The sequence below is a fragment of the Mycteria americana genome, chromosome 3 (assembly GCF_035582795.1).
Source record: "Mycteria americana isolate JAX WOST 10 ecotype Jacksonville Zoo and Gardens chromosome 3, USCA_MyAme_1.0, whole genome shotgun sequence".
NCBI classification, from domain to species: domain Eukaryota; kingdom Metazoa; phylum Chordata; class Aves; order Ciconiiformes; family Ciconiidae; genus Mycteria; species Mycteria americana.
This window is the reverse complement of record NC_134367.1, coordinates 64,071,225-64,087,115: the sequence shown is the minus strand read 5'-3', so window position 1 is coordinate 64,087,115 and position 15,891 is coordinate 64,071,225. Positions and strand designations below refer to the sequence as shown.

The 15,891-nt window shown below is 40.8% G+C and overlaps 1 protein-coding gene across 7 annotated transcripts in view; it reads right to left on the bottom strand.

The window, feature by feature from the left end:
• Positions 1 to 5,310: 5,310 nt before the first annotated feature.
• The window catches only part of EYA4 (EYA transcriptional coactivator and phosphatase 4), a 161,187-nt gene continuing 150,606 nt past the window's right edge, over positions 5,311 to 15,891 (bottom strand). For 5 of the 7 annotated variants that reach the window (XM_075498768.1, XM_075498773.1, XM_075498774.1 and 2 more), the window contains 4 exons: positions 15,238 to 15,352; positions 13,326 to 13,447; positions 10,915 to 11,015; positions 5,311 to 9,294 (listed from right to left, as the gene is read on the bottom strand). In XM_075498768.1, the coding sequence (XP_075354883.1) occupies positions 9,214 to 9,294; positions 10,915 to 11,015; positions 13,326 to 13,447; positions 15,238 to 15,352 (419 nt within the window). In that variant the 3' untranslated portion in view covers positions 5,311 to 9,213. Of the gene's footprint in view, positions 9,295 to 10,914; positions 11,016 to 11,054; positions 11,156 to 13,325; positions 13,448 to 15,237; positions 15,353 to 15,891 lie in introns of all 7 variants that reach the window. The other 2 variants (XM_075498771.1, XM_075498772.1) reach the window with 1 other exon arrangement.

Genomic DNA, 15,891 nt, shown 5'->3' with positions numbered 1-15,891 from the left:
CTTTGCTAATTACCTTACCTCCATCAGCCGCCGTGTGTCAGTGGCCTGCAGTGACTGCTGAGAATAGGATCGCATTTCAAAAATCAGTGTCCGTATGCTGTTTGAGCAGAGCAGCTCTCCACACTTGGCTGCATTCCCCCCCCCCCCTTTTTTTTCCCTTGTTTTGTTTTGCTTTAAGTATGAGTGATCGTGAGGCACAGATGTCATTAAGGGTTTCTGGTAAATACCTCTTTGCATGGGCTGCAGAAGTGTAACACATGCTGCAGTCATGGCTTGTAGCATAAAACCAAGTCAAACCTAAAAGTTTTAGATGGGAGAAAGATAGCATTTGAAGCTGATGCACTCTTGTAAAGATAGCACTATAGGCTGCTCATGGGCTATGCTGGTGAGATACAGGCAGAGGCTCCTGTGGCACCAAACCTGCCGAGCCCGAGCCAGGCAGCCTTGCTCTGGCAGGAGAGCTGCTCCTGGGCATGCTGGCTAGGACAGCAGGGACAGCTGTGACGACCTTGCCCTCCCTGAACAGGGCTCCTGAATAAAGGCTGTGGGATCAGGTACTGCAGGGATACACCGAGCTACACGAGCAGCCCCTACACCCTGCGGCTAAAACAGGAAGAAAAAACCCATTTCATTTGTGCTATCTCATTTCTTGCCAGCAGGAATGAGTTGTGTATGGGGGGGACTAAGCTGGCAGCGTGACCAGCACCTCCAGTCATGTCCAAAACCTTCCCTACGCAAAGCACAGTCCCAGGGTGACAGGTCAGGACTTCCTGGAGGAGGTGGCACAGAGCCACGCAGGACCAGGAGCGATCCTGCCACCAGAAGCATCAGCTTTTATACTGAAGCAAGTTTCACAGAGCAATACGCATGCATTTGTCATCACTGGGATAGCTCTCTGCATAGGTGAAAGAGAATATTCATACGTTGTTAAAAACCACACTCAGAACACATCCATTTCAGCCCCTGTTCACTACTACCCATTCCCACCAAATAAACTGTTTATTCCAGGAGAAAAATAGTATCTATATACACACAGATAAATAAATGAAAACCATCTTTTTAGCCCATTAGTGTGTTGCAATAGCCATGGATTAAATCAACTGCAGCTGATTGTTACTAAGGTTTCACCATAACAGCTAACTATTTCCTGGAGAATGAATTTATTTAACTGTCTGCATGTGGCAGACATCATGAGGCTGTGAATTGCCATGCCCTCATGGGTTGCTAAAAGCAAACAGCTCAGTTGCCAAATGGCTGGGGTGGCTCTTACGCACCTGGGTGGCACTTTTCAAACAGCCTGCTAGGTTCTCTGCTAAACGCTCGGATCCTGATGCCCTGGAAGCAGTGCAGGGCATGAGGAGCCTCTTGGGCACGCGGGCATTTCAATGGGACCTCAGGCATGCCTGGTGTCTTGGGGCAGGCGAGGTGCTCCTCTGCAAGCTGGCTACGAAGGGGCTGCCAGTGGGGCCAGGGCTGGGGTGGGATGGGTTTGGGGCAGGTGGGCAGGAGGCATGCATGATGGTCAGGAGGTGAAAAGGTATGGCCATGCCTGTCTCAGCCAGAAAGCTAGAAACCAAGGTCCTAACCCAGACAAGCTGAAAGCGACGAACAGGGGCTTGATATGCCAGCTGAGAGCCTGTCCTGGTTTCGGCTGGGATAGAGTTGATTTCCTTCCTAGTGGCTGGTGTAGTGCTGTGTTTTGGGTTTTAGTAATATTGATAACACGCCGATGTTTTGGCTGTTGCTAAGCGGTATTTACACTTGTCAAGGACTTTTATTCCCAGCTCCCCATGCTCTGCCAGGTGCCCAAGAAGCTGGGAGGGGACACAGCCAGGATAGTTGATCCAAACTGGCCAAAGGGCTATTCCATACCACATGACGTCATGCTCAGTATATAAAGCTGGGGAAGAAGAAGGAAGGGGGGACATTCGGAGTGATGGTGTTTGTCTTCCCAAGTCACCGTTACACGTGATGGAGCCCTGCTGTCCTGGAGATGGCTGAACACCTGCCTGCCCATGGGAAGCAGTGAATGAATTCCTTGCTTCGCTTTGCTCGCGCGCGCAGCTTTTGCGTTCCCTATTAAACTGTCCTTATCTCAACCCACGAGTGTTCTCACTTTTACTCTTCCGAGTCTCTTCCCCATCCCACCGGGGGGGAGTGAGCGAGCGGCTGGGTGGTGCTTAGTTGCCGTCTGGGGCTAAACCACGACAGAGCCATAGTCACCAGACTCCTGCAATGGCTCAGACTTTTTTCTGGCTGATCCAGTGGGCTCCTGATTCACTTTTTCTCTAAACAGGACTAGAAATGTTCCATTCATCGACGTTGGTGTGTGCAGTCCCAAAACACATTTTGGTTTCAATGAGTCAACAATTTCTAATATTTTCCAAATAGCTCCAGTTGTTTTTTTTAATGTAGAAAAAGTGTGTGCTTCCTGGTGAAGGGCACAGTAGGTTGTATAGTAGCCTAGGAAACATGAATCACTTTCCATTTGCCACTCCTCTGCAGCACTTCATTTTCCCAGACACTGAGAGCACAGCAGAAAAATCAAGTCTAATTAACCTCCATTCTCAGCCTGACTCCTTCATATGATATAGTTCATTTAAATCCTGTCCTTCGTGCTTCTCTGCTCTCTTGCTTCATGTTTATTGAAGTGCATATGTGAATTTCTAATAGCCCATGTTTAGATGGATGTTTGATGACTAATTCATCCGGCAAATTGAGAAATGGTGCTTTGTGCAACAAAGGATTTTCTTTGCTTGTCCACTTAAAAATCAATTTGCAAAACTTTCTGGTGTTTTCTCCCTTTTCTTCCCAACCAGAAAAAAAATAATTCCTTCTTCATTTGTTATTAGTGGGTTCAAGTCAGAGATTCAGTTCTTGGAAAATCAAGCCTTGAAATTGGTAGAGAAACTAACATGCAAAACCAAACTATTGAGATTTTTTTACTTCCTCAGCATTCCTCCTACTGCCTGGGCTTTTGGCAACTGAAACAATTCCCCCAAATTTATAAACATTTGCAAAATGTTTCTGAATCCATTATTTGGTTGGAAAAAAGAAAATGGATCGAACAAGTCAACCCCTAAATGTGCATGGCCTGGAGATAATAATACATCAGCAAACAACGGACGAGACACATAACAAATAATTCCATTCTGAATTTCTGCTTGTTTTTCCTTGGGGATTCACTATAGGTAATGGATAATGAGGAAGAGGTATTTTTGCACCCAAATGAGGAAGAGTTATTTCTCCACCCATAAATGCTCTCAGTATAATGTTTTAATTTTAGTTCAGTGCTGTGAATCGTCACGTGCAGAACATATTGAAAGCCATTTATACCATTGAGTTTCTCAGCACTGAGAAATGAAGGCAATGCTGTGCTAAAACCCAGACAAAAGCTTTTAAGTAAAAGCCCCCAATATCTAATTTTTATCCTGATGGGAAAAGGGAAAAGTTCTGAAGTCTCCCACAGTTTTAATGGGGAAGAAAACCATTTTCCGACTACCTTTTATCTCACTCTCCTGAAATGGTACCGAATATTGGTTCCTCTTCTCTAGAGTCACATGCAAACTCATCTGGGAGACACGATGTCAAAACTACTGTTTCCTATGGGTCAGTCTGCTCAGCAGGTGGGGCTTCTTCATATTTTGTTCACCCTGTTTTTGGTATATCTTCCTTTTTGTTCTTAAAATTGGAGTAGAAGGCAAATGTACATACGTAACAGTTATCTGTTGAGATTCAACAAGGCTAAATGCCACGTCCTGCACTTGGGCCACAGCAACCCCATGCAACGCTACAGGCTTGGGGAAGAGTGGCTGGAAAGCTGCCTGGCAGAGAAGGACCTGGGGGTGTTGGTTGACAGCCGCCTGAATATGAGCCAGCAGTGTGCCCAGGCAGCCAAGAAAGCCAATGGCATCCTGGCTTGTATCAAAAATAGCGTGGCCAGCAGCACTGGGGAAGTGATTGTGCCCCTGTACTCAGCACTGGTGAGGCCGCACCTTGAATACTGTGTTCAGTTTGGACCCCTCACTACAAGAGAGACATTGAGGGGCTGGAGCGTGTCCAGAGAAGGGCAACGAAGCTGGTGAAGGGTCTGGAGCACAAGTCTGATGAGGAGCGGCTGGGGGACCTGGGGTTGTTTAGCCTGGAGAAAAGGAGGCTGAGGGGAGACCTTATCGCTCTCTACAACTGCCTGAAAGGAGGTTGTAGAGAGGTGGGGGTCGGTCTCTTCTCCCAGGTAACAAGCAATAGGATGAGAGGAAATGGCCTCAAGTTGTGCCAGGGGAGGTTTAGATTGGATATTAGGAAAAATTTCTTCACCAAAAGGGTTGTCAAGCATTGGAACAGGCTGCCCAGGGAAGTGGTTGAGTCACCATCCCTGGAGGCGTTTAAAAGACGTGTAGATGTGGTGCTTAGGGACGTGATTTAGTGGTGGACGTGGCAGTGTTAGGTTAACAGTTGGACTTGATGATCTTAAAGGTGTTTTCCAACCTAAATGTTTCTGTGATTCTATGATCTTGTAACTGACACGCTTTAATCTAACTACTGGAAAAAAAATCCACTATTTACAAGCTGTCTCTTGTGGTTGAAGTGCTTTGGTTACCAAGGCTCTGCCACTTGCCATGTTGTTCCCAAGATCATAATGTCACGTCTATGTGCGCTGACAGTCCTGCGGTCCCACTTTTGCCTTAAAGCCTGTGCAAGCAGACTGTGGGGGGACTGCTTCCTTCACACCAGGGTCAGCACCTCACTAAGCCATGCAGCACTGCTCCCACAGACATTTACAAAGTTTCATGAGGCTCAGCTTCGACTGGAATGGCTGCTTCCCTTCAGTAGCCCAGTCTGTCTCCTGGGCTATGTCCATAAGGATAGCATAACATTGGTAAGCGAATTGGTAAGGGAATTTAAATGAATGCGCTATGTGTCTAGGCCATCAAATTGGTTTGTTCTGTATTTTGCCCCAAGGACACCGCAACAAAGGTGGAAGCTCTCTCTCGGGCTGCCTCTGGAGCAAGGCACCTGGTGTTCTTGGTGAGGAGCAGGGGGAGGTTGCCTCTAGCAGGTCCCCCCAGCAAACAGCACGCAGGTGAGCCAGCCTCCACCAGACCACATGGGCACAGCGTTGCTCCAGGCATGAACCACAAAGGCAGTGCGGACATACTCAAAAAGAGTCCAAGGTCACGCTCAGTTCCCGTAAGAGACATTGTGTTTCAACCACAAACCAAACATCTTGCAACATGGTATAGTGCAGAAAATGACATTTCCAAGTGTATTTATTGAGAAATAGTAAAGATGTACATAATTTTACAAGCTTTTAATTTTAATTTACATTTTCTTAAATTATGTAGGCCCTAATAAACTATAACCTGCTAATACATGACAGAGACCCTTGGCTTCAATTATATCTCCAAAATGCTGCTATTGCTGGGATTTTGGCTCGTGTCACTTCAGCTCCTCTTCAGAGATACTAAATACCATATTCATTTAGAGCATATGCCTGGTGTCAATCCTGTAAAGCAGAGATGACTTTTGAACCGAAACCCTGGATCTGGATACAACCTCACAGCTAAAATCCAGTCCTCCCATTGTGGGCCAAGTCCTTATTCTCCATAAACTCTGCCATCCCGATTGGCTGCAGGATTTCATCTGCCCCAAGATAACATGTGCTCGCATACAGGATTTTGATTTGGCCTCACCTCCCTTGTCAGTGGAACATACTCCGCATCTGCTTTAGATGCAAACACCGCTGCTCACAGTGGTTTCTAATGAAAACAGATCTGGGAGCTGGCTGCCACCTATATCGTTGTGCACAATCTCCACAGGCATCTAAAAAGAAGCATCCTTTCTATTTTTTCCTGTCTTCTTTTACTGATACACTGAACTGCACGGAGTTATATCTAATTAGGATACTACCTTGTGACTGCGATCGCACCGTATTTGTATTCTGCAAGCTGACTATTCAAATGCCTAATGAACGTTCAAGTTCTGTACTGACTGAGAACTGCTGGAGTATCAGCAACAGGCATTATCTTCTGTACTTCATTTCCCCCAAATACTTGCAAACATGACATTGTGCTCGGTCTTGGTTGTTGAGGGGAGGCTGAAGGGAAGGCAGTTTCTGATTAATATGCCGTCAAATTAAAATGCACTCAATGTCAAAATGAGCACCCTTCAGTTTAATCTACTTAGGCCCATCTGGAACATTCTGGCGTGACTATGTCTCTGCCTTGGTTATTTTCTCCTCTGTATTGTTCGTGCAGGAAAATGTATCAGAGTAATTTCTCTCCACAAGGCAGGCATGTATTACACACTTTTATTTGAAGATATATAACAATTTTTGCTTAGCAAGAGAGTATTAGTGCTCTGAAGTTTGTTTTAGAATTTTAGCATTGTGAAGGATTTTGAGCTAAATCCTTGAATTTTCTTTGGATGTACATTTTTGTGGATTATTTATTTTTATAATTAACTTCTGCTATGGTAAGACACAGAATCCAAATTAAAATCAGAACTTCGTCATGCTCTGTAGAACTTCCCTCCTTTTGCCTCCATCTCCTCCCTAGAAGTCCAGTATATTAATTGAGCCATACCTGCCACACAGAACTAACTCAAGCACAACTCCAATGAAGGCACTGCAAACTTTATAAGAACCGACGGTTGTTGCTGGGCTATTGTTTGTTCTTATGTCTGATTAGGAAAAGAACACTGAAAAGCTGAACAAATAACTTGAGAAATAATATTGCTTCATGCATTTAAATAACACTATGACTTGTCCAAAAAAAAAAAAGAAAAAGAAGCTAGTTCACCATACCAATTTTTTGTTTTATAACAGCTTTTACGTTGATATTGTCATGCAATGTTATGATGCTGGAACTTGAGAAGGGCTTTGTTTCACCTTTTTTCCTATTCCAGTAGAAACACTTTTTTCCCACTTGAAAAACAACAAAAAGCTGGTACCACAGCTTTTTGCGAAAAATGTACTTCCAGGCCAAATTTGACTAGACAGGTACTGTAAATGTAAAAAAGGTATGCATTATTTTTACTCGTTGGACACACAAATCTATCACCCGAGTAACTGATATATAATGCTTTCATATGTGGCAAGTCTCGTGTGATGGCTTCACACGGCCCAGTGATAACAAATCATCATTAGTTTGTTGTGTGGTGACTTGTATATCCAATTCCAACACAGCAAAGAAATCCCATTTTTATGAATTTATAGAGTTTTGCCTTGGACTTTTAGTGGCTCCAGGCTTTCACCTACCAACTAACTTTCATATAACCTACAAAGTTTAAATCAACAAAGTTACTACCTGGTAACTAGACATATGGTGGGTTCACAGCACAGAGAGGGAAGATCTTCACCTCAGTGCTGACTGCTGTGCTTGTGTAGGCATCCTGGAGTTTACATTTAACATCTTTTCTTGCACACACTTCTTCACGCAGTCAGAGCACAGGCAACCTCAGGTGTCCCCACATACAGTGCTAAAAATCAAAAAGCAGTTTCCATCTTCTGCCATGAGAGACGAACCACTTGCTGTTGTTTCAGAGTGCTGAAGCTGCACATGGAGCACGAGGGACCTTGTGTGCAATATGGAACCTGCTCACTTTCCAAAGCTGAAAGGTAGCATGTTCAAAACTTGCAAGGTAATTATCACTGTATGGACTGTAATTTTTAATAGAAATGATGAAAATTAAGGTAATATATTTCTCAATACTTCTTCATAAAAATCCCCTCCTTATCCTCTCCTCAGATGCCTGACATGCTATTGAGATTTCTGATTCAAAAACATTTAGGGTTGCTCCTGTGTCATATTGTAGTGCAATCAAAAATGGGTGAGGAAAATCATGTTGACCCAAACCAGAAGACACATAAATGTGGAACAGAATGGAAAAGCTACCAAAACACTGTTATATTTACCAAAGTGGACTGTGCTCCTGAAATGGCCAATGTCATCGTGCCAGCAATTTCAGCAGCTTGTGTTGATCCTGAATATGCTAAAAGTAGCATCATTTGTGCATCTGACTGGTGAGAGATTCTTTAGTAATGTTTCATTCCTAACGAACTTGTGTTTTGTTCTCCATCGGGGCTTAACTCCATGTGTTCACCTTCCAGTAATGCCACTTGCACGCTTTGTCTGCTGGGTGGGAATTTGTTCTTTTTTACACAGCAGATGCACTCACTGTACGGCTTTCAGTGGACTAAGTAATTCATGAATATGGCTCTTAGTTCTCTTGTCGGAGAATCAAGAAATGATGCCGAAGGTGTTAAACACTTTTTTTTAGCGTTCAAGGTAGCGGTCCCCGGTATCGACCTCCCAACTTACTCTTAACTTTCCTCAAACAATCAGTGGAATTATTCAGAATCCAAATAAAAAGACAAACTTTCCTTTATTATTTTTTCTTACTGCAACAAATACTTAAATGCTTTGGTGCAGCCCTGCTCTTTGATTTCTTTGAATTTCAAATTTGGTCATGTCAAAAATTATCACAAAGGTTTTTTTGTTTATCTACATAGTTTTTAACCAAAATTACATTATAACACACGAACACAGTCTTCTCTTTAAGGCACAACACATCATTATGCACATTCTGTTTGCCAAACTTATAAAAGAGACAATATTATATAACCCTCTCCCTCCCCTGCCCCCCCAAAAGAAAGAAAAATTGCATCCACTTCCAAAATCAGCTGCTAATAAAGTCACAGTAAATTATTTTCATCAATAATTTACACAAATTACAGGTCTAGACAGGATTGTCATTATACAGTCTGAGTGCATTCCAATTCAGATTTTCTGGGTTAGGTAGGCTAAAGTCTGGTTCAAACCTCAGTGCTGAGAATATATCCCATTTTGAGGAATGTTGTTGAACACCACCTTGTCGGCTGGAAAACGCGTGTTGGTGCTTTGCCAGTTCGAGTCCTTTGTTCACTCCTGTCAGGGCTCACTTGGTGTGTACCAGCAACCTCCACAGTTTCAATTCATTTAAAAATGTTGCATATATAAGACCATAGAGCTTCTTTACGTAGCACTAACGTTTCAACTCCATTCAGCAATCTGAATTCTTCGGTTTGGAATTTTTAATTCCAAATATTTCTTCCCTTCTTAAGACAATTCATATGTGTAAAGCCAGAGGCATTGAATCACACATAAAAATTCAGTGTACTTGAAATATATATATATATATAAAAAAAAAAGGACCGCCAACTTTAGAACACAGTTACAAATACTCTAGTTCCAGTGCTTGATGGAGAGCCAAGAGGTCCGAATGACTGGATATCCTCCAGAAAGGCATGTTGTGCTGTGTTTGTTAGAGGGGGGAAAAGGTCAGGAAAGATGAACACTGTGACACAGGGCGGTATATGACACACGAGCCTAGCCAGAGTACCACCACTATTTTACACCACCGTGTTTCTGGACTGATTTTTGCTAGTGAAGTACTGACAAAAATCAGAGCAAAATAGATCTGAGCTCAATAGTTCAACTGACGTTAAAATAATTAGATAGTCTTTCTTAATAGTTTCTTCGGAAAGAGCCCGTTATTTAGTAAGGGCTATTTGCTAACTGTTAGCACGCAAACCCATTTGGGGAGCATTAACAGGAAATCCCTTTCTGCTCCACTTATTAGACTTCGCAAAATACTGAATGATTATTTAAAGGGCTATACGACTTTCATTAAAAGAGGCTTCACACACAACACTCTGAAACAGAGTTGAATTACGTTTTTCTCCATCTAGGGGGAAAAAAGAAATCTCTTTGGATAAGAAAATAACACATTTCTGGTTTTAAAAAAGGTAATTTGCATTGCAGAATGCATCAGTGTCTGGGAGAGATGCAGGTATATGCACTATTCTCCTTCAGCAATTCATCAGAAAAAACCCCCCATACTTTCATGTTGTGTTCAGATCTATTTGTAATGTGCTATATTCATCCCTCTCTCTGAATTCTGCATCTATCCATGCAATACAGCCAACGTTAAGAAAAAAGCATGCCAAACTGGAAAGTACACAATCCAACCACCTTTGTTTAGCACAAAGTATAAAAGACCCATCACCAGTACTGTACCTATATTAAAGAACCATTTGGAATGAGCATTTTGGTTATTTTAATTTTTTTTCCATTCCGGCTACAACACTAAAAGGGCACTTTATTTTGCTACTCCTAGCACGACGATATTGACATCACTTGTCCTGTGCAGACATCGTCAGGCAAAAATTTTCAGTTTCTGCACACTTCCAAGGTTATACTGGGAAGTATGGTGCAAATTACTAATTTGATCTGTTTCTGAACATTGAAAACTTATCTGGTGAAATTTAGACCTGAATTATTATCGTGAGAAAATTGAATACTTCTAAAGAAACAGTTCTTTTTAAGAAACACAGACTTGTTGCACAATCTCTATGTTGTGTTCTTTTACCTTTTGCAGATATGTCCTTCTTGAAGCAAATTATGTATTCACCATACTTGCTCCAGTAAACTACAAATCTTCATCTATGTTAGCAAAAAATTTGCACAATCCTTTAGATGTTTTTCCACATTTTCTGTAACACTTCTCTTGAAACCTCCCTGATTTCATCATTTAAAGGAAACCACCACCCAACCATCGTATGATAGCCCTTTCTATCTCTTCTGTTTATCTTTAATTTGCTTGAAGCTAGTCAGACATTTTTGCTGCAATCATTTTTCATTTATTTTTAAAATAATTTTGCATTTTTTTCTTTCCAAACTGAAGTGAAGCAAATGCTAGAATCCAAATGGTTCATTTTATTCTAAGTTTTGATCTCATCATGCTCTTGTTGTCTTGCATCTGTGGACTGAAATTATTTGTCATTCTGTCATTGTGCAACACTGACAGAAATGCAAACAGAAAGGCTTGCATTAGTAGCTATGTATCACACCAACATTTCAGGAGACAGGTTACCTTTTTTGCTGCCTGTTCTTCTTCTACACCATCCCCAATTACAACATATACTACTTTTCTGCCAAACCTTTGCATTATTCGTTCAAAGCAACTTTCTTTTCCTGGAAGATAAATGAGATAAGAGTTCAGAGTGAAGTTACCTGATTAGCTGCATGTTCTTCATCTCGGCCATCTCCAATCACAACATAAGTTATGTTAGTGCCAAATCTGGACACTATACGCTCAAAACAGCTCTCTTTGCCTGAAAAACAATGCACTACTTATTCAAGCTATCAAGTGAGTTATGGTGAAGCCCTACAAAGGATTATTGCAGTGGTAAGACATTGTTACTACTACTTTTTAAAAGTTCCCAGCCTTGGGATTTAGAGCCAAAACCAGTAAGAAGCAATTAATTCCCTTAGTGACACTAAGCTGTTCCAGGTAAAACTAAATCTCTTTCTTTAGAGTTACAGGAAAGCCACTAAGATAAAGGAATTAGCAGCACTGCAAAAATGAATAGGTCAGTGAATGAATAATTGAATTTAAATATTTCCCTATTATTGTAGTAATATTTTTTCATGGAAAGCAGGAATTTTATTTCTAATGTATCTGCAACAATGAGAGATGTAGCAATGGAAGAAGTGTTCAAAGAACAATCGACAAGCAAAATAAAATTAGTTCCAGGGACAACTTCCATGAAACATTTGGCTCTTTTGGAGAAATGTGGGAGCAAGGAGGCTAAGCCAGTAACAACAACAAGCAAGACTGAAAGGGACCAAGCAAAGTCATCTACTGATCTTCTTGTTGTACTGCAGGTTCAGTTTTACCAACAAATGCTTGTGCTATCGATCCTAAAACTGTCCTAATATGATGATTTCACTGTTTCCAAAGGCGATCTCCATATTTAATAAACCCTTTCCATTAGGAAGTTTCTCTTTAACATGCGACCTACACGTGCCCTATTGCAAAGAAATCATCACCTATTGTCATACCTCCCATCACCGTAGAGAAAGATTATTCCTTTCCTTTCTGCAATAGCTTTTTACCTTGTTTGTTATTATGTCTATCCCCGCCCCAGGTTTTTCAGTCTCTTCTCACAAGCTCATGATTTCTTGATCTCTGATTCTTACTGCTCTCCTCTTGCTTTTTTTCAGCTGGCCCACAAAAAAGGGCTTATGATTAAGAAAAGCATCATGTGTATTAACTGAGTGAGGAGGAGATTTCAGTGTGTGCAAGCAACAGCTGCAATTATAGTCCTGTGCTCAGCACAGTGCAGAGATCACTGAGATGAAAAGTAGAGAGAACTTGTACCCAACAGAGTTTTCTGTGCTCCCGACAGGGTAGTAACACCGGCCACACTGTTCCCAGAAGGAATTGTTGGTGCAGAATTACTTCGACAGAGCCTCCAGAGACTGTGCTTCACTTCACCACCCCCTTCTGTGCTGTCGGCACTATTTCTTAATGCTCCTTCCTTTGGTCCGAGTGCAATCTCAGTGACTGAGTCCAACATGTACAGGCTGTATGACAGATGACATTCATTCCAGAGGTTGCTCGGTACCATGTAGTATTTGGGATACTTTGTGCCGTGACTTAAGTTTTTAAAGTATTTGAAGCATCTCTGTCTAGGGGACAGCTACAGCTAATTAAAGGAGAGTTTTTTTCCTGACACTGCTAGAATATGCATTGGTTTTTCACTTGTGAAAATTATTTAGTAAATATATTGTAATGCTTTTGTCAATGAAGTGTCACACTCCATCTTATATAAGGTTTCATAGGTATAGAAATTAAGCATTCCTGAATTAATAATTGGTAAATGACGACATCTGCCAAAATTATCAGTCATTGTAGGCTGTGTCACACTTCACAGGAATGATAACTTTTCTTGGTTTACAAGAAAATTTTGGATGCGATTTCCAAGCCCCATAAATTTCCAAACTGTAATACACAAGAGGCACACAGTTATCAACAGAACAGGGAAGTGCCTTTGTGGCATCCATCAACACAGCTTCTGTTGGTAACAGTTGTCATTACCATCGCTGATGTACTGTGCTTCCAGAAAAAGCTTGCGAAGCCGTGGCCTAGCTTACATTGAGCTGAAGGTCAGAGCAGAGACTATTTTAACAGAAGTTCTGCTTAGATTTGAATTCACAAAACACTTTTCTTCAGTATTTTCTGCACATTTTCTGTTTTCTGCACCATACTTAGGAGTTTCTGAGACTTTTAATCAGTATGGGGACCTTTATTCCTTCAGGCATCATTGAAAAGAAGCTGAATTTGGAATTTATTGACATAAACACATCTGAACATATGCAATGCCTAAATCTTATAACTAATACTGTGTCAGGGAAGTGGCTTGGAACTCATCCATTACTGGCAAAAAAAATACTGGTAATGCAGTGTAGTCAGAATGGACAAAGGAATAATTTTCTTACCTATTTTGGTTGCACTGTAAATATTTTCAATAGGAAAAGCTCCTCCTAAGCTGTATAGCAGAACTTTTGCAAGTGCTGGGATAAGCTGGGTTGTTGTTACCAACACGTTTACACAGTTACTCCTAAAATGAGAGAAATAGTTTCAGTTTAAATAGTTTAAAACCATTACCCAAATGCTGATGAGGTGAGCCAGCTGTGGAGAGCATATTCAGGATTCCTCAACATTTACTTTCACTCACACAGCAGTGCTGCTCAGCACCATCACTTTCAGAAAAATGTACGTAAAACTTTTGGCAAAATCCTTTAAAAAAATATGCAGGCCTGATTTGTAGGAAATATTCCACACTGGTTTATAAAAAACAGGTCCTTGAAGATGGGTCAACTAAAATATAGAATTTTAAGATCACCAACTACCTCCAAAAACAGGCATTCAACTCCTTTGAAAGCAGCATTTTCATGCTGGCAATTAACTGGCAGTAGCTAGCAGCCAAATAAAAGAGTTAGGAAAATGCGAAAACATCATTTGTTACTCCTGTCTTGAGGGGAAATAAAGAGCCAGTACACATTTCTGCACAATGACATCACTTCCTTCATGTTTCAAGACTAAGAATATTTCTTAGAAGAGGGAGAGATAAGAATAATCATGTTAATACGCTAGCATCGAATGGTGAGGATGAAAACTTGAACGGAGAACTTGTGCTAGCAGTTGCACAACAGAAAACTCAGAGCCAGGTTACTTTAGGCACTGTCAGGCTGGAACATGAGCGTGACCACGGTGTGAACACGGACCTGAGAGCAAATAGTTGTGATTTTTCCTCCTGGTTCTTCCACAAACTCCAAGCAAGACCTTAGGCTACTATTTCTGCCTTTATGTATCTCAGTTTCCTGTCAGTAACACGTGAGTGATGTTTAGCTGCCTCATGGGTAGCTTCTGAATGTTTATAGCTGTACAGTTCTTTGAAGACAAGACTTATTTAACAGGCCTGAGTAACTGGTAAGTTTTCCAGACTTATCTACCAGTGCTCAACTGGCCTTCATTACCAAATGTCTTTTTGAAGACTAGCAATTCGGAAAGAAATGCAGAGCTAAACACAATGGCTACACAATTTTTAAATTTTTTTTCTCTTGAGGTACTTAAGACACTGTTAAATAAACAACAATTAAGAGAGAAACATATTGCAAAAGTTGTTATGTTTAAAATAAGTTTTTCACATCTTTCCAAGTTTGTCCTTTCCATTTGACACTGAGTCTTTTCCCAGACATGTTCAGAAGGCAAGATGGCTTAACATTGTTCTTTTTTATGGTTTAAAACCAGAATTTTTGAGGATTTCTGATGAGATACATATTGCATGGCTGACTAAGCAGCAGCAGTGTTTGTAGTTTTATTATTTCAAAGGAACAATACATTTTATGTCTCATTACTGGGAACCTGGACTTTTAACTCAGTTAAAACAGATTTTTGCTCTTCTGAAAACTTAGATATATGCTTAAGCATACTGATTTGTCTGGAAGGACAGATGGAAAATGATTTTGTGTTCTGGGATCTATACAATATTTAGGTAGCATTGTGAATAGGCACAAACATTGAAGCACAGAACAGAGACACGGAGTTCAGAGGATGCTGCCCAGAAGATAATACATTAAAGGCTGGCTCAGAATTCTACAATACCCTTTCAATGTACACAGGGACATTTATCACATTTTAGAAGACACTTCATACTATCTTTATTAAATGCTGGAATCACTGAAAATAAAATCACTTTCCATGGATGTTTTCCTATGTCCTATTCAAAAGTCGTATTAGACCTGTTCTGTTCTTTAAAGGCACTAGTTTACTGTAACCTAAAATGTCAAAAAATAGCCATTACAGTCCAAAACTAGAAACTTTTTTACAGTGGACTCAAATACATACCTTGTGCTGATAATTGATAATGATTTAAGTGCATTTGTTAGCCAGGAGTCTGTCAGAGCTTCAATCTCTGCTCTTAATTGCAACCATGCATCTCTTTTAGCGGGACCCAGGAGTCCTTTTATGTAAAAAAGCAAGAAAAGAAAAAAAAAACACAACAACATATTAAATTCTGTTTTAGCTGGAATGTATAGATTTTATGGTCATTGTTTCTATTTTAAATTCTACTAGAACTTGAAAAAACATCAAAAAGAAAAATCTATTGTCTTCAAAGCTCAGTAAATTGCTCTTTTTTATTTGCACTCCACTATATCAAGCAATGTCAGAGAGTATTGCAGATACTAATAATTAGTCGTCTGATTTTTTTTCATATATTCAGCCTACTTTACTATGTTTCGAAGTATACCTTTCAGAAATACACATTTTTTAAACCAACTCCTCACATACATCTTACTCTCTAATTATCAGAGGCAGTGACAAGGAGATCTATGCCATCGGGATCACAGGCAGAGACACTCACAAAAGAAGAGACTATAGAATAAGCTTGCCTTTGCAGTATCTGCATATGTTTAAAACTGCCCTGCTTATGACTCTCTATATAGGTGAACCTCAGGTTACACATATGGAAATACATTTGTTTGCTGATGGCTTGCTCTT